The 18,940-nt window shown below is 51.2% G+C and overlaps 1 protein-coding gene across 6 annotated transcripts in view; it reads left to right on the top strand.

Moving 5' to 3' along the window:
- TBCD (tubulin folding cofactor D) overlaps positions 1-18,940 on the top strand; it is a 197,583-nt gene that overhangs the window by 55,567 nt on the left and 123,076 nt on the right. For all 6 annotated transcript variants that reach the window (XM_019026377.4, XM_019026376.4, XM_063705981.1 and 3 more), the window contains exons 11-13: positions 548-608; positions 2,465-2,539; positions 8,460-8,554. In XM_019026377.4, the coding sequence (XP_018881922.3) occupies positions 548-608; positions 2,465-2,539; positions 8,460-8,554 (231 nt within the window). The remainder of the gene's footprint in view (positions 1-547; positions 609-2,464; positions 2,540-8,459; positions 8,555-18,940) is intronic.

Raw genomic sequence — 18,940 nt, 5'->3', positions numbered from 1 at the left:
TCAGGGTCTTCCCAGGGCTGCTTGGTGCCCTCAGGCCAAGGCTTCACCCCTGCTGGGGCTTGCAGGGCCCTCACCGTGTGACCCGACCCCTCCCTGCATCCTCTAGGCTTCTGTGTGGTTCTTAAAAGTTCAGCCTGCCGCCAAGGCCTGGTCCCTGGGAGAGACGTCTTCGTGCAGCCGCTGGCTGGGGGTTTTCTCTGGAAGCTTCCCAGCCCACTTTGGTCACCCGTGAGCTGCGGGCCCTTCCCCTGGCCTGGGTGGGGCCCTTGATGTTGGCCTTCACCTGGGGGCAGGCAGCTGCTCCCTGTAGCCTGCTTTAAAGGGGTAGATCTCTTTCTTAGGAACAGAGAACTTGGGAACATGGCTGTATGTGATTATTTGAGAACGGAGAGAAGGAAATGTTCTTCTTCTGTCATTAAAATTAATATTGTTAATGTAATTCCCTTCAGCATATGCACTGAGTAGCGTACAGGATGGGTCACCTTACAGCTGGGAAACTAGGAACTTTGTGTGGACTCTGTCATGCATCACCTTCCTCTTCCTACAGAGCAGCTGCTGGTCGGGCTGAAGGACAAGGACACTGTCGTGCGGTGGTCTGCAGCCAAGGGGTAGGTGTCTGTGGCCGCAGAAGCACCCCGGGGAGTGGGCCGGCCTCTCACGTGCGATTCAGCAGCTACAAATACCCAACAGCTTCGGAGTGGCAGCGCGGCCCTCTCCTTGGCCCCCTCCAACTTATGTGTGTTGCTTTACGTGTTGGCGTGAAGATGGTTCCCGAGGCGGAGCTTCGGGCTCCTCCGTCCTCCTGCCTCTGGCTGGCCCTGCCGGGTCACGAGCAGGCCGGGTTTACCTGTTTATCTTCAAAATGTTCCCTTGCTTTTCCACATCCTCATCACTGTGCCCCCCACCTATTGTTCCCCACAGATGGGGGTCACGGCTCCTACAATGATGGTGATCAGGGAAGAGCCCTCTTTTGTGGGGTGAGCAGGTGCCAGTCCCTCATTCACCCCTCACTAGCACCTGTCATACCTGTGGGAGTCAACATGCACCCTGCACCCCAGGCCTCATTGGAGGTCGTGGGGCAGATCCAGTGGGGCCTGGCCTTGAACACAACAGGTGGAGCCCTGGCCTGGAGGAGCCGGTGGCCCGGTGGGCTCGGGCTGTGCAGGGACAGCGATACACGTGAAGAAGATGCTGAAGTGTCGGGGAGGCCCCTGCTGTGGAGGAGAGGAGGCAGGTGCAGGGGCCAGCAGGTGCTGAGGTGTCAGGGAGGTACCTTCTGTGGAGGGGATGAGGCAGGTGCAGGGGCCAGCAGATGCTGGGGTTGGGGGAGGCCCCTGCTGTGGAGAGGATGAGGCAGGTGCGGGGGCAGTAGGTGTTGAGGTGGGGGGAGGCCCCTGCTGTGGAGGGGACGAGGCAGGTGGAGGGGCTGGCAGGTGCTGGGGGGCGGGGAGGTCCCTGCTGTGGAGGGGACAAGGCAGGTGGAGGGGCTGGCAGGTGCTGGGGGGCAGAGAGGCCCCTGCTGTGGAGGGGATGAGGCAGGTGCAGGGGCCGGCAGGTGCTGAGGTGTCAGGGAGGTCCCTGCTGTGGAGGGGATGAGGCAGGTGGAGGGGCTGGCAGGTGCTGAGGTATCAGGGTGGTCCCTGCTCTGGAGGGGACAAGGCAGATGGAGGGGATAAGGCAGGTGCAGGGGCTGGCAGGTGCTGGGGGATGAGGCAGGTAGAGGGGCCAGCAGGTGCTGGGGGACGGGGAGGCTGGTTTTTGCCCTTGCTCTCCCATGCGTCTGTGCTGGGTCGGTCCATACCATGATCTCTGGGAAGAGCTCCACAGGGCTGTGCAGGGGCTCACAGAGGCCTTTGTGTTGCTGTACGCAGGGGATGGCTTTTCAGCCCAGAGCCTTGTCTGGTTGGGTGTGATGGGCCCACGCAGTGAGAGGCTGGGCAGGCCTTCCCAGTGTCCTTCCTGGAGGCCCCTGGCCAGGACCTTCCCCACGGGGCCATCTCCAGGGACTTGGACCCTGTGAGCCTGCCTCAGGCGGCCTCCATGTGGGGCCGTGAGCCCGTCACCTGGCCTGATGGGAGCCTGCACAGTCAGCATTTGGGGCGGCACAGAGGAAGCCCGGCTCCAGTAGGGAGGGTCAGGGTGAAGCCCTCAGCGTTCGCCTGCTGCCTTGGTGCCTTCAGCCGTCACTGGTGGCCTGCAGCGTCCGCGTTACAGTGGTACATGGTGACCTGCCCTGTGCTGCGTGTACTCACTCGTCCCCTTTGAATCTGGCTGCAGGCTCCTTTACCCTGCAGCGTGTTTTAGCACGGGGGTTCCAAGCTGGGTGCGGGCTTGCCTGGAGTTGGCCTCTCCTCTCCTGGTCTCTGGAGGAAAGGATGGGTGTTCAGGCCATTCACACGTGTCACGCATGCCCTTGGCGACAGGCTGGTGGTGCCCCTGACGGATTGCTGCGTTTCTCTTTCAGCATCGGTAGGATGGCTGGCAGGCTTCCCAGAGCCCTGGCGGATGATGTGGTCGGGTCTGTGCTGGACTGCTTCAGGTATGTGAGAAGAGCAGGGGAGGCGTGTGGGCCTGACCCTGAGTTGAGAAGCCCTGGCTTTCCTTATATCCTTTCACGCTTGCTTTTCATTGAGCTGTTTGTCAGAACTCCAGAAGCTCTTTTTTCCCCCTTTTGAAGTTAAACTTGAGAACTCTTGTTATTTCTGGTATGTTGCGTTTATCAACTCCATTCTATTTAAAAACCTTAAGGAAAAAGAGAGTCAGTTTAGACATACACCCATGTAGATGTTTATTCTGAAAGGAAAAGCTCTACTGAGTGAGTTGGGGCTGCTCCGAGAGCTTTCTGTGGGAGGTTCGGGTCTGCCCCTCGCCTGCCCATTAGCCACGTGTATCACTCAGACCTTAAAGTGAGGCTGGTGTGACCAAGGCCGGAGTTTGAAGTTGGATTTCATTTTAATGAAATGTGAGGCTTTGGGAGGCCAAAGTGGGAGGACGGCTTGAGCCTGTGAATTCGAGACCAGCCTGGGCAACGAAGCGAAACCCCATCTCTACAGAGAGTTAAAAAATTAGCCGGACGTGGTCCCAGCTACTCGGGCGGCTGAGGTGGGAGGATCACTTGAGGCCAGGAGTTTGAGGCTTCATGAGCCGTGATGGTGCCACTGCTGCACTCCAGAGTGAGACCCGGTCTCAGAACAAAACTGAGTGTAGACAGCCACGTGTGCTGTGCCGCATTTCTCTTGCCAGCCTTCAGGGAGTTCTGGGTCTTGGGACCGTGTGGCTTGTGGGTGGTAGAGTTGTGGGCTGGGATGTGCGGGTGGCAGGGCCTGGGGTTTCAGCCTGGGGCCTGCAGACCTGCCCTGGTGTGCTCACACGTGTGAGGCATCGATCTGGGACCTCCCCAGGGATTCTTCGTTTTGCTTGTGTAAATGTCTCTCCCAGTTTCAGCAGCGGAGGGTTGAGAGCAGGCGTCCAGCTTGCTCAGGACCCCACTTTTGCTTGTGTAAATGTCTCTCCCAGTTTCAGCAGCGGAGGGTTGAGAGCAGGCGTCCAGCTTGCTCAGGACCCCACTTTTGCTTGTGTAAATGTCTCTCCCAGTTTCAGCAGCGGAGGGTTGAGAGCAGGCGTCCAGCTTGCTCAGGACCCCACTTTTGCTTGTGTAAATGTCTCTCCCAGTTTCAGCAGCGGAGGGTTGAGAGCAGGCGTCCAGCTTGCTCAGGACCCCACTTTTGCTTGTGTAAATGTCTCTCCCAGTTTCAGCAGCGGAGGGTTGAGAGCAGGCGTCCAGCTTGCTCAGGACCCCACTTTTGCTTGTGTAAATGTCTCTCCCAGTTTCAGCAGCAGAGGGTTGAGAGCAGGCGTCCAGCTTGCTCAGGACCCCACTTTTGCTTGTGTAAATGTCTCTCCCAGTTTCAGCAGCGGAGGGTTGAGAGCAGGCGTCCAGCTTGCTCAGGACCCCACTTTTGCTTGTGTAAATGTCTCTCCCAGTTTCAGCAGCGGAGGGTTGAGAGCAGGCGTCCAGCTTGCTCAGGACCCCACTTTTGCTTGTGTAAATGTCTCTCCCAGTTTCAGCAGCGGAGGGTTGAGAGCAGGCGTCCAGCTTGCTCAGGACCCCAGGCGTGCTTGTATAAATGTCTCTCCCAGTTTCAGCAGCGGAGGGTTGAGAGCAGGCGTCCAGCTTGCTCAGGACCCCACTTTTGCTTGTGTAAATGTCTCTCCCAGTTTCAGAAGCGGAGGGTTGAGAACGGGCGTCCAGCTTGCTCAGGACACCGGGCGTGCTGTTGCTCTTCATTAGCCTGGACACTGTGGAGAAAGCTGTGCTGTCAGCACTTTGGAGGCTCCAGTTCGCGTTGCCTGTCAGTCACCAGGGACAGCTCCGGAGCCGTTCACAATGCCTTGTTTTCCTTCTGGAGCAGATTTCTTGTGCACTTAGCCTCCAGCCTGCTCAGTGACAATTTCAGGAGTACAGGAAACAATGTGTCAGATACGGGTCATGTTTTTCAGAGCGGTGTGTATGCATGTGTGAGAAATATTCTTCCAGTGGAAACATTGCTAGCAGAAAACATGCTCTTTACCGCAACTGCTTGATGGGAGGCAGGGGTTGGAGGGTGCTTGGCTTCTCTGTAGGCGACCTCCAGCCTTGTTTCAGGCGTGTCCCTGGAGCTCCTTTCTGGTGGTCGTGGTGGGCGTACGTCCTCCTGTTGCCTGGTGCCACCTGCGGCCTTCACAACAGTATGGTGGGCTCCAGGCCGGGCCTGCCTGTGCCTGTCTGGACTTTGCCTCTCTCCTCCAGCCGCTGGGCGGCCTGCTCATCAGGCCTAGTGCGTCTCCTAAACTCACTGTGTGTCTTTCCCTCCACAACGTGCAGCCTCTCTGGACTGTGTGTTCCTTACTCCAGCTCACCATCTTGGTCTAGTTTCATTTTTCCTGGCTGGTTTAATCTTCAGGTGCTTTTTAACCTTTATTTTTGTTATTTTAATGTGCTCATTCTATTTTTGTAGCTAGGTTCTGGGACGGGGTGGCCTTTTTACTCTTGATTTCTCAGGGCCTTCATCCCAAAGTAGCTGCAGGGCCATCATCCCGAGTCCTCGCAGGATGCAGCTCTGGTCAGTGCCTGCCTTCCCTTTTCCTGGGTGCTCAGTGTGTGATTGTCAACCGTGGCATAAAAAGGCGGCTCTGGACAGCGCCTGCCTTCCCTTTCGCTGGGTGCTCAGCATGTGATTGTCAACCATGGCATAAAAAGGTGCAGCCTCAGAGCAGGATGTCTGAAGACACCAGGAAGCCAGGAGTTGCTGGGGTGTGGGGCGGCCCACAGCCCTGCATGGTGGCTGCTCCAATCTTGTCCTTCCCTGGGACGTGTGGTGAGCTGCCAGACTCTTCTGAAACGGGTCGGAGAAAGGGCATTAATTATATTAACTGTAAGAACACCCAGCACCCAGGAGGGTTAACTTACTCCCCGCTCTTTTCCTGGGCTGGGTTATGCAGTGAGTGGAACTGCACCCATCCCCAGGGGGTTCAGGATCTGTGCCCCAAGCGTGCACGACTCCCTCAGGACCTGGGGCCCCCTCCTGACTCCCATCACCAGCCCTGCAGCATTACCCCGGACCTAGGAAGTAGCGCCAGACCCCAGGCTGTGGCAGAAGCAGGGTGCCTTGGAGAGGAGTGTGTCTGTGTCTGTGCCAACCCCATTGGGTTCTCCCGTGAGCAAACCAACTGAACCTGTGCCCGGGCCCAGCTATGGGTCCTGCTGACTTGCCCAAGAGCATCTTCTGAGACACTCGGTGTGGAGCGTCTGGAAGCCATGGCACTACGCTGTGCCCCCCTTCCTCGCCTGCCGCCCACCCCTGCCCGAGAGTGTCTTCTGAGACACTCGGTGTGGAGCGTCTGGAAGCCACGGCACTACGCTGTGCCTCCCCCTCGCCCGCCGCCCCGTGTCAGCAGGAGCCTCACCACGTGGGTTCCTTTCTGTTGAGCTTTACGGTTTCATCGAGGTTTTGGACTGGGTGATGTGTTCATTCAAAAGTCAAACCGAAGGGAAGAAGACAGCCTCCCCAGACCCCGGAGCCCCCCCGCAGGTGACCTGGGGCACCCGTTCCTCATCCCTCCGGGGACTGATGCAGGTGTGAGCAGATGGATACAGAGGTTTTCTTGTTTTGTTTTTGAGATGGAGTCTCGCTCTGTCGCCAGGCTGGAGTGCAGTGGCGCGGTCTTGGCTCACTGCGATCTCCGCCTCCTGGGTTCAAGCCATTCCCCTGCCGCAGCCTCCCAAGTAGCTGGGACTACAGGCGCACACCACCATGCTTGGCTAATTTTTTGTATTTAGTAGAGACGGGGTTTCACCATGTTGGCCAGTCGGGTCTCTGTCTCCTGACCTTGTGATCTGCCTGCCTCGGCCTCCCGGAGTGCTGGGATGACAGGCTGAGCCACCGCGCCCGGCTGTTTTGTTCTTAGAGATGTGGTCTTGCTCTGTTGCTCAGGCGCCATGATAGCTCACTGCGGCCTCTACCTCCTAAGTTCAAGTGATCCTCCTGCCTCAGCCTCTGAGTAGCTAGGACTACAGGTGTGCAGCACCACACCCGGCTAATTATTTTATTTCATTTTTGTAGAGACGGGGACTTGCTATGTTGCCCAGACTAGTCTTGAACTCCTGGTCTCAAGCAGTCCTCTTGCCTCAGTTTCCCAAAGTGCTGGGACTATAGGCCTGAGCCCTGTACCTGGCTAAAATTGCCTCTTTCATTTTACACAGATAATGGCTTACTTGTCACACTTTAACACCAAACGCATCTTTGAGGTCATTTTATATTAGTGCTGTTCCCCTTGCTCTTGATGATCTGAGACCCGTGTACCTGCAACACTCTTTACCCGCCTCCTCTCTCTCTCTCTCTCTCTCTCTCTCTCTTCCTCTCTTCCTCTCCCGCTCATCTGCCCACTGATAGCTTCCACTATTTTCTGTTGTCTTCCTTCCTCTGAGACTCCACTGTGCTTTCAGGAGTGCCTTAAGCTTGGATCTGAGGGCAGGAACTCGCCCCGGCTGCTTGGCTTCTCCCTGTGCCCCTGGTGTCCATGGACAGGGTCCCCTGTCCGGTTCCACTGTGCCGTGGTGGTGCTGGGCCTCTGAGGTGAGCCTGATGGACGGACGGCATCCCCTGGACCCTGCCGCCCTCACCACCGTGCCACAGTGAACACGTGTCTGATTTAGAAGTAGACATTGGCCTGACAGGCATTTGTTTTGGTATTTTTAAGTCACGGTAACCTTGGTGTTTTGTCAAGTTCATTCAGATGTTAACTAAATCTTTGTGAAAGGTGTGAAGCATCTTTCTCCAATGAAAACCCTAAAGGACGCAAGTGCTGATGTGAAAACACGCAAGGGGCTCACGGAGCCTCTGGGCAGACAGTACACGTCTGGAACTTGGACACAGTTTAATTGTGATCGAGTCCGTCGGTGACAGTGAGCTCTGAGGAGCCGCTGGTGGACGCTGATGTCTGTCTCAGCCCCTCCTCTCTGGGCTGGGCACGCAGGAGGCGAGGCAGCCGCCGGGCAGACAGGCACTCTCCGATTTTCCTAAGTATTCTTGTCCATACTGATTGCCAGCTAGTCATACAATTTAGTGGGTTTTCGTAAACATTTATTTGCTGTCAAATCAATTTAATTAGAATCAGGAGAGCTTCTGAACCACCCCAGAGAAATTAGTACATATAAAATATTATGACTTGATCGATGGCCATTGCAATTGTTCATTAAAAGTTCATATTTCAAATACTGTGAAAAATCTTGAAATGCCAATTCATTATTCTAGCATTTAATTCTGAGTTTGACTAAACAGTGGGGTGTCATTTAAAGAAGGTCTTCCTGCTCCCTTTTCTACTGATGTCTTCCTGTGCTGGGATTCCTGTTTTAAGTTCCTACTTTTCTCAGGTGTCTTATTTCTTTCTATGGGAACATGGGTGTTGCCCGTACTTGGAGCGACACCGCTGTGGTGGGAAAACCCCACCTGGGACGGCACGGACGGGACGGTCTCTTTGGGGACTGACCAAGACTTGTCCTCACTCTCGGGAGATCTGAAGAAGCCCTGGGGTAGGCACGGCTGTTGTCTTCATACTCAGTTGCAGTGTGTTATTTCTTCAGCCAACTGATTATTTTTTTTTTTTTTTATTTTGAGACGGAGTCTTGCTCTGTCACCCAGGCTGGAGTGCAGTGGCGCGATCTCAGCTCGCTGCAACCTCCGCCTCCCCGGTTCAAGCGATTCTCCTGCCTCAGCCTCTCGAGTAGCTGGGATTATAGGCGTGAGCCGCTGTGCCCAGCCTTGATAGTTTAAAAACTTAGGAATGGGTTTTAGTGAGCCTTACGTGAGCCTTACAGGCACAGGATATGGACCTGCCAGGCTGTGCTCCTTGCCATGCTGTGGGCTTTGAACCAAAAGCTGACACGTGGGCTGTGGTCTCAGGATCTTTGTTGCTCTCAGTTTCCAGGAGACTGACAAGGCGTGGCACGGGGGATGTCTGGCGCTGGCGGAGCTGGGCAGGAGAGGCCTGTTGCTGCCGTCTCGACTCGTGGATGGTGAGTAGCTGAAGCACGGTCAGCTGCGTTACCAGGCTGTCCGTGGCAGGCTGCAGCCCTTCGTCTGAACCCATCTCCATGGTGTGGCCCTGCCGCGGGCACGCACAGAAGAGCTTGAGAACAAGGTCTGTCTACCTTTTTCTGGCATTGGCCTTCGTAATTTCCTAATTGCCTCTTTTTTCTGCTGTGAAATTTTAATGCCACAGATTACCCTGTGTAGCTGGTTTTGGAGGGCCACGAATCCTTGTAATGTCTGATTTTCTTACTCCCCAAAACCAGTTTTCATTCTTGAGGGACGTTGTCGCCTCTTAAGGACACATGCAGTGGCACCTGCTTCAGTTGTAGAACCAGGTACCCCGGCAGCATCCTGGGTCACCTGGAGTGACGTGGTGCTTCCTGGAGATGAGGCTCACGCCAGCGTGAAACCAGGGTGGGAACTGGGGTGGAGGGCCAGGGGAGCTCTGCAGTGGCCAGCAGTGGGGTGGGGACAGAGGGCACAGCATGGCAGATGCAGAGGCACTGCCCCAGACCAGCTCTTGTGCCGTGGCCACACGCAGCCCTGTCTGTGTTTGGTGGGGAGAGTCCCTGGGTGTGGCTGGCAGTGCCCTACGAGGGCAGGAAGGAAAGGATGTCTGTACAGGATAGAGTGGGGGCCCATCCTGAGAGGGCCCCACCACAGAGACTTGATTCTGTCCAAAATAAAGACACCTGAGATGTGGTGGCCTCACGTCTTCCCAGTGTGGAGCTGTGGTGGCGTCTGAAGTGACCGCTTTGCACTTGGCATTTTGATATATGGGGAGAGCTTTTAGAGCCTGCAGTTCTTTTCTTTAATGTCTCTGCTTATTTTTTTCAGACTTCTGTAATGCTTACACCTCTTTATGGCGATCTAATTTACATGCCATAAAATGCACGCATTTAAGTGTACGGTTAAGTGGTTTTTGTATATTTACAGAGTTGCGCAACTGTTGCCATAATTTAATTTCCGAACATTTTCATTGCCTCCAAAGGAAACCCTGTGTTTAAGAACTCACTCTCTACTCTCCCCAGCACCCCTGCCCTGGCAGCCACATCTCCAGTGTCTCTGTGAATTTGTCTTTTATAGACATTTCATAACAGTGGAACCTACAACATGTGATCTTTGGCGTCCGAATTCTTCGACTGAGTTTCTCTGTGTCGTAGCCTGTGGAGTGCCTCCTTCCTTCCTGTGGCAGAGCCTTGTCCTGCTGTGTAAATGCACCACACGCCACGTTTTGTCCATCCTTTTCATCAGCTGATGTACATCTGGGTTGTTTCCACCTTTCACTATTAGGTTAATGCTGCCATGAACATCGTGTACACGTTTTTGAGTGGATGTTGGGTGTAGACCTAGTAGAAATGCTGGGTCATACGGTAACTCCATGTTTAACTTTCTAAGAACCTGCCAAACTTTTTCCAAAATGATTGCACCATTTCACGTTCCTGCCTGTAGTGTGTGAGGGTTCTGCTTCTCTGATCCTCACCAACACTTGCTTTTATCTTTTTTTTTTTTGGACGGGGTTTCACTTTGTTGCCCAGGCTGGAGTGCAGTGATGCAATCTCTGCTCACTGTAATCTCTGCCTCCCAGGACCAGGCGATCCTCTCACCTCAGCCTCCGGAGTAGCTGGGACCACCGGTGCCCACCACCATGCCAGATTAATTTTTTTTTTTAGTTTTGATAGAGACAGGGCTTCACCACATTGCCCAGGCTGGTCTTGAAGTCCTCAGCTGAAGCAGTCCACCCGCCTTGGCCTCCCAGAGTGTGGGGAATACAGGCGTGAGCCACCACACTTGCCCCCTGCTTCTTTAAAAAAAAAAAAGCCGTCCTAGTGAGTGTGAAGCGCCACCTTGTTTTGCTTTTCATCTGCTTTTCCCCAGTGACTGATAACACTGAGCATTTTCTGTGTTTGCCCGTTTGTATGTCTTCTTTGGAGAAATGTCTGTTCAAGTTCTTTACTCATTTAAAAGAATATTTTTTTAATTGTTGTTGTAAGTAAGAGTTTTTTTGTGTATTCTGGATATAAGTCTCTTATTGGATATATGATTTGCAAATGTTTTCTTGCGTTCCATGGTTGCCTTTTCACTTGCTAGTGATTGATTGACAGAGTCTTGCTCCGTTGCCCATGCTAGAGTGCAGCGGCCCCGTCACAGCTCGTTGCCACCTTGATCTCCTGGCCTCAAGCCATATTCCCACCTTAGCTTCCCAAGTAGTTGGGACTACAGGGGTGCACCACCATGCCTGGCAAATTTTTTTTTTTTTGAGACAGGATCTCATTCCCATCTCCCAGGCCGGAGTGCAGTGGCGTGATCTCAGCTCACTGCAGCCTCCATCTCTCAGGCTCAGGCGGTCTGCCTACCTCAGTCCCCTAAGTAGCTGGGGCTACAGGTATGTGCCACCATGCCCAGCTAATTTTTGTATTTTTTACAGAGATGGGGTTTTCCCATGTTGTCCGGGCTGGTCTCGAACTCCTGAGCTCAAGCAGTCCCCCTGCTTCAGCCTCCCAAAGTGCTAGGATTATAGGCGTGAGCTACTGCACCTGGCCTTCATGCCTGGCTAATTAAAAAAATTTTTTGTAGAGATGGGGGTCTCACTATGTGACGTCTTGAACGTCTGGCCTCCAGTGATCCTCCTGCCTCAGCCTCCCAAAGTGCTGGGATTGTAGGCTGTACCTGGTGTGTTTTCAATTTCTTTGATGGTGATATTTGACCCAGGTTTTAAATTTTAATTAAGTCCAGCTCATCAGTCTTTTTCTTTCTTGTGTTTCTGGTGTCATAGCTAAGAAATCATTGCTGACCCCAGAACCATGAAGTTGTGGTTTCATTTAATGTTTTGTTCCATCCGAAGTAAGTGACTCGTAATGTTTATTTGTGACACTAGATGTGTGTGAGGGTGTGTGTGTGAATGTGTAGCTGGGATGGAATGAAGTCCCTGTCTGTGGGGAGCCAGCTCCAGGTTCACTCAAAGGAGACAAGAGACTCTACTGGCTTGTGTGTGTGCTCTGTCATGTCTTATGGCAACACGCACTGACCCCAGGCAGCTGGGTAGAGAGGATATGGGTGTTGGCGTCATAAACGAACAGGGTAAAGCTATCGTTCAGAAACTGATACGTGATGTGGAATACACTGGCCCATGACCTTCGCGTGGTTGGTTGGCCCCTTCTGCCTGGCGGTGCCCTCCATGTGAGCTGAACCCTCTTTGCAGCCCCCATTCTGTACCTGGTGGGACATGGAGAAGCTGTGCTGTCTCTGCACAGGGCAAGGGTTCTTTCAGGCAGGGGTGAAAGAGATCCCATCTTGGGGCTGACTCAGGAGGTGACAGGGCTGACATTTGATGAGCATTTGCAGCATACTTTTTATGTTTTTGTTTTAGACCTCACACCATTCCTCTGAGAGCCGTCTTGTTTATATAAAGCTATAGTTGGGAGCCACGTGTGGTGGCGGTGCCTTTAGTCCTAGCCTCTTGGGAGGCCAAGGCAGGAGGATCACTTGAGCCTAGGAATTTGAGACCAGCCTGGACATCATAGTGAGACCCCCTCTCTGAACACACACACACACACACACAAACACTGCAGCTGTGGGAGCCAGGAAGTCTTTCTGGTGTCACAGCTCATGCTCAGCCCTTCGGCCTCCTCCATGTCACACGGCTGAGCTGTCCCTGCACCTCCTTGTCTCCTTGGAGAGTTACTGTGGTTCTCTGTCAGTTTGGTTTGAAAAGTGAAAACAGGCTGGGCACGGCGGCTCATGCCTGTAATCCCAGCACTTTGGGAGGCCAAGGCGGGGGGATCACCTGAGGCCAGGAGTTCGAGACCAGCCTGGCCAACATGGTGAAACCCCGTCTCTGCTAAAAATACAAGGATATGGTGGTGCGTGTCTGTAATCCCAGCTACTCTGGAGGCTGAGGCAGAAGAATCGCATGAACCTAGGAGGCGGAGGTTGCAGTGAACCGAGATCGCACCACTGCACTCCAGCCTGGGCGACAGAGCAAGATCCTGTCTCAAAAAAAAAGAAAAAAAGCGCGAAAACAAATGCTTGGCAAATAAATGTTGTAGAAAGACACAATATAGATGAGCATGTTTGATGACTAAAGCTTTTGTTTGTCTTAGAGGAAATGTGGAGCTTCATTGGTGCATGCTAAAGGAGGAACAAGTAAAACTAGGGAAGTCAGGTGGGCAGGCAGTGATGCGATGTTTGCCTCGAAGGCACCCTGGGTCTTTTTGCCCTTAGTCCTCTGAATAGGGGGACTCTGCCCACTGGACTCAGGAAAAAAGCATCGCATTTTCTTTGGGTTACTTTTTAGGGAATCCTGCTGATTCCTCTCCACACATACAGTGCACACACACACACACACACACACACACACACAGACACACACACACACACAGAATCTCCATCTGTTCTGCTGTAAGCCTATTTCTTGGTCTCTGACTCTGTGCACACCACCACGCCCAGCTAATTTTTTAAAGAAATTCGAAAGCAGCCTGGGCAACAAAATGAGATCCTGTTTCTACAACAATTGTTTTAAAAAGGTAGTTGGGTGCAGTCCCAGCTACTCAGGAGGTTGAGGTGGGAGAATTGCTTGAGTCCAGGAGGTTGAGGCTGCAGTGAGCCATGATCGCACTGCTGCACTCATGCGATCCTCCTGCCTCGGCCTGTGGACAGTGGGCCATGTTCTTTTTCTCTTCGCGTCATCACCTCTGTTTGAGGACTACTGTTAAAGGGCTACTTGGTCTTTATTTTAGGTGATTCAAATTCTAGGACTTTTCTTGAGTGGTCCTGGCGTAGGTCCTTTCACCTTTTTTGTGGCTCCTCTTTGAACACCTCTGTTGTTGTGGCAGGAGGAGGTGGGCACTCCTCACCATGAGTAAGCTCCTACAATGTTTGTGAACCCTTACGGTTTCCTTTGTTGGATACAAGAAGCACAGGTGGGGGGATGTATTTGGTTTAAGTTTACCTTTTTTTTTTTTCTTTCTTTTTTTGAGACAGAGTCTTGCTCTGTTGCGCAGGCTGGAGTGCAGTGGCGCCCTCTTGGCTCACTGCCAGCTCCATCTCCCAGGTTCAAGTGATTGTCATGACTCAGCCTCCCGAGTAGCTGGGAGTCAGGCGCCCGCCACCATGCCCAGCAAATTTTTTTATTTTTAGTAGAGACCGGATTTCTCCATGTTGGCCAGGCTGGTCTCGAACTCCTGACCTCAAGTGATCTGCCTGCCTTGGCTTCCCAAAGTGCTGGGATTACAGGCGTGAGGCACTGCGCCCAGCCAACTGTACTATTTTGATAAAATGTATACATGTGCTCATTATTATGCATTTTGTGGTTTTCATCAGTATTTTGCTTTTTGAAAAATGTCAAGTGTTCTGATCTCTTTGGACATTTTGTATGAACCCTATTTCCCTTGCTATCCTTATTGATTGAGAATTATGCATATTGATTTGGGTAATAATAACTAGCATTTGGTGTTTTTCTGGGCTTGGATGTGTAGATTCATATCTTTCATCAAACTCGGGTAGTTTTCAGTCATTGTTCCTTCAGGTATTTTTGCTGCCCCTCTCCTCTCCTTGTGGGACTCTTGTTATGTTAATACACATGTTGGTACTCTTGGTGGTACCCTATGAGTCTCTTAGGTTCTGCACTCATTTCAGCTCTTGAGTCTTCTTGTTATGTTAATACACATGTTGGTACGCTTGATGGTGCCCTATGAGTCTCTTAGGTTCTGCACTCATTTCAGCTCTTGAGCCCTCTTGTTATGTTAATACACATGTTGGTAAGCTTGATCGTGCCCTATGAGTCTCTTAGGTTCTGTGCTCATTTCAGCTGTTGAGTCCTCTTGTTGTGTTAATACACATGTTGGTAAGCTTGATGGTGCCCTATGAGTCTCTTAGGTTCTGCGCTCATTTCAGCTGTTGAGTCCTCAGTTCCAGAATTTCTCTTTAGTTTCTCTTTTAATAGTTTCTTTTTGAGACAGGGTCTTGCGCTGTCGCCCAGGCTGGGGTGCAGTGGTGGTATCACGGCTTACTGCAGCCTCAACCTCCCAGGCCCAAGCAGCTCTCCCGCCTCAGCCTCCTGAGTAGCTGAGACCACAGGCCTGCTGCACGGGAAAAAAAAAAATTGTAGAAACAGGATCTCACTTTATTGTCCAGACTGCTTTCAAATTCTTGGACTCAAGTGATCTTCCTGCCTTGGCCTGCCTTGGGATTATAGGAGTGAGCTGCTGTGCCCAGCCTGTTTTTATAATTTCTGTCTCTTTATCAACATTCCATGTTAGTTTAAATGTTGTTCTTTTGGTGTCCTTTAGTTCTTTGTCCACAGTTTTCTTGAGATCTGTGAGCATATTTAAAGCCATTGATTTAAAGTCTTTGTCTAAGACTGAGCACAGTGGCTCACACTTGCTTCCCAGCACTTAACCTTTGCTTTAAAGCCTAAAAAGGAAGAAATCTTTGCATACGTGTTTCCCAAATAACAGATTTGAGGGCTGTGTTGGTGACATAGGTCTGTTTATACACACTGTGTGACTAAAGCAGGTCTCTGTTAAATTAGCATCTACAAAGCTTTTCTCCTGCCTTCCCTCAAACTTAGGAAGCTCCCTATGCAATCTTCAGGCTGGGGTCCTTCACTGCCCCCTCTCAAGGAGGCCTACCGCTTCCCCCAGAAGGTGCAGTTTGTCACCCCATGTCTTATAAAGTGTAATTGTCTGGTGTCCCAAAGCCACAGAGAAGCCCATTCTAACCTTCCTGCAACTTTCTGAAGGTTGGAGAGCATGTTTGTTTTACTGCTAGGAGGCTCAAGGTCCCTGTGAACCTGCATCAGGTAGTAAGCCCTGCATGTCGGAAATACAGACTGCCTAACTCTTATCTAAGGTGATGTTTTGAGAAAATTTTTAAATGTATAATAAATTTTATAAATTTCGAAAAAACTTTAATAAACATTAAATTTTTATAAGTTTATATAAATGTTATAAATTTTGAAAAATGTACAGAGTTGCATTGGAGCATACGCTCTCAGCGTTCATCGAAGATGTACAAGCAGCGTCTTACGACGATGTTGCTGCAGCTGCCTTGGGGTCTTGTTAAAAGCACCATTCAGTAGATTAATTCCCACCTGTGGACCGTGTTTTCTGGCTTCCAAAAGAAACTGTCATGTTTTTCTCTCTGGATGACGAAAACTCTGCACGTCCTTCCTACGACAAATGCGATTGGCGCCCACTGCCCTTGGCAGTCGAGGTGAGGACACAGCGTTTCTGTGACGGTGAAGGGGACAGGGTTTGGAGGGAGATTCAGACATTAAACAAGGAAACAAAGAAGGGAGCGATTTCAGAGAATGGATAAAGTCGTTAAGAAAATACAAAAGGGCGGTGAGATCCTCAGTGATGGGGCCAACCAGTGACTTGAATAAGACTTGGGGAAGACCTCCTGGGGCGACATTTACGCTGAGAGCTTCTACCGTGAAGGAGCCGAGCAGGATGGACTCCTGACCGCAGCATCTCAAAGAGGAACGAAGGCTCGCACGAGCTGGGACGGCGGAAAGAGCAGAAGAGTGGGCACAGAAAAGCGCCTGGGGGCCAGATCCTAGAGGGGCTTCAGGAACACAGCGAGGGGTTTGGAAATTATTCGACATAAAGTCGGATACTGGGGAATACACGGGAGTGCAGTGGAAAGGAAGAGCGAGGGAGAGTGAGGCCATTCGGGAGCCACCACAGTGTTCGGAGGGAGACCAGAGCTGTGAAGAAGGAGAAAAGGAAATACGCTGCATGTAGGATTCTGAACTCAACGACTTTGCTGTTCTATTCAGTGAAAGAGAGTGAGATAGTAAGAAGGTCAGTGAGCGACATGTTGGAGCCTTCCACATAGTAATGGTCTACAAAGTTATGGATTGATGAGTTTGCACAGGAGGGAGTGAGAGATGAGGAAGGTGAATGGGTGGAAAAGCTCGAACCGGGTTCCCAGGCTCACTGGCATGGGGAGGTGGAGAAAAGGGGAGGAAGCAGCCGACATGGAAACCCGCAGAGGCTCCTTCAGAAGGGATATTTTATAGGAGAGGAGTCCAATTCTGAGAGGGGGAAGGGGTGGAGGACCAGAGTTTCCTCACAGGCTCTGGAGCACCAAGGTGGATGGTAAATTCCAGGAGAGCAGCTCCAGCTGAGGTCTAGGGACAGGGCATTCCCTCCCTGGTAGAGCCGTTGGGGCTCAGTGCCGAGGCTGGCTCAGGCTCTTGTGGGGGGCCCTGCTGTCCGTCCAGCCCTGGCTGTGGCCTGGCCTGACCCTGCTGCCCCCCGCAGGCCTGTGTACCTCAGTTCCCAGGTGATCAAGGGGGCCTGGGAGAGGTCGGCTCTGAGCACGTCCTGACATGGCCCCAGTGTCCAGTTCCCCGCCTGTTTTTGTTGGCTTGTTTAATCTTGGTAGGCTTTTAAGCTTTCAGGTTTTCAGGAAAATGCAAAGCATGAGACATCTTTGACTTTGTACGTGGACCGATTGTTCTTTTTTTGTGTTAATGGTGTTTTTTTCCTTGTGTGAACGTGTGTGTTTCGTGTTGCACTCCGCCCTGCTCTCCCTCCCTCCCTCCCTCCCTATAGAACATGGCATTTTGGCTGAACGTTAACACTGGTGGGGGCAGACGGCAGTGGGCCCCTGTTAAGACTGTTTAGAAAGGGCGTTGTCGGCATCTTCTCTTACGTGTGAATTCAAGGATCCTTTATTTTTTTTCAGCTTTATTGATATGTAACTCGTCTACCATATAATTCACCCATTTAAAATATATAGTTCCATGGTTTTTAGAATATTCTATTATTACTTAGAAAATTGTGGTAAAATATATGTAACAAATTTGCTCTTTTAATTATTAAGCATGTTAATCTAGTGGCATTAATTACACTCTCACTTTTGTACAACCATCACCATTATCTGGTTCCAAAACGTCTCATCACCCCAGATTAAGAAGTCACTCGCCCCTGATTCTCCTTCCCTTCAACCCTTTGTAACCTAGTCTACTTTCTGCTTGAAAAAGGACTTTGCCTGTTTTAGAGATCTTGTACAAGTGGAATTGGACAATGTTTGGCCTTTCATGTCTGGCTTATTTTATTTAGCATCATGTTTTCAAGGTTAATCTGTGTTGTAGCACGTATCAGAATTTTCTTTCTTTTAAAGGCTGAATAATATTTCATTGTATGGACGTACCATATATTTATTTATTTTATTTTTACTTTTATTTTTATTTTTTTTGAGACAGAGTCTTGCTCTATCACCCAGGCTGGAGTGCAGTGGTGCGATCTCGGCTCACTGCAAGCTCCGCCTCCCAGGTTCACGCCATTCTCCTGCCTCAGCCTCCCGAGTAGCTGGGACTACAGGCGCCTGCCATCATGCCCAGCTAATTCGTTTTGTATTTTTAGTAGAGATGGAGTTTTATCATGTTAGCCAGGATGGTCTCGATCTCCTGACCTCATGATCCACCCACCTTGGCCTCTCAAAGTGCTGGGATTACAGGTGTGAGCCACCACACCCGACCCATATATTTATTTTTTAAAGATAGGATCTCACTGTATTGTCTAGGCTGGAGTGCGGTGGCTATTCACAGGCCCAATCATAGTACACTACAGCTTCCAACTCCTGGGCTTGAGCGACTCTCCCACCTCAGCCTCCTGAGTGGCTGTGATTGCAGGTGTGTACCACCGCCCCTGGCCATATTTTCTCGATCCATTTGTCAGTGGACACTTGGGTTGTTCCCACCTTTTGGGTATTGTGAATAATGCTGCTGTGGACATGGATACAAGAACCTGTTTGACACCCCTTTTTTTAGTTCCTTTGGGTATATACCCTGAAGTGGAATTAGCGGGTCATGTGGTAATTCTATGTTCAGCTTTTTGAGAGCTTATCACTTTTTGTATGTAAAAATTACGAGTGTTTAGTTCTTAAGTCGGGTCATGCATAAATGCAGAAACGTAGTTAAAAAATAAGTCTTTTTTTTTTCTTTTTGCTATAAAGCTCTAGGAATCGATTTTGCTTTTAGAGATAGACACAAAGGGCTTATCCTGGTTGCAATGGGTGAGCTATTGCAGATGACCTTTGGAGGAATTGTGTCGGAGTGTAGAATTTTCACAGTGTAGCTCGCCATGCATCAGGCACATGTAGCCTGTGCCACAACCATTGTGCCTGGGCGGGGTTCCCCATGCTGCCCTGTTGCAGGAGGATGCTCTGCCCCTGCTTCTCCCTATTTGTCATTTAAGATGATTCCTGGTGCTTTTTGGTGAGCGATCAAATGGTGTTCTCAGAATCTTTGGGCCCTTGACAACGGAGGGCTGTATTCTTGGGGGTGTGATGTGAGAGCTCCTTGTCTGCAGGGTGTGAGGCTTTGGGTCCTGAGTATGGACCGTGGCATGTGATGT

Source organism: Gorilla gorilla, chromosome 4 (genome assembly GCF_029281585.2).
Source record: "Gorilla gorilla gorilla isolate KB3781 chromosome 4, NHGRI_mGorGor1-v2.1_pri, whole genome shotgun sequence".
Lineage (NCBI taxonomy): Eukaryota > Metazoa > Chordata > Mammalia > Primates > Hominidae > Gorilla > Gorilla gorilla.
The sequence above is the reverse complement of the archived record's forward strand: the minus strand, read 5'-3'. Positions and strand labels throughout refer to the sequence as shown.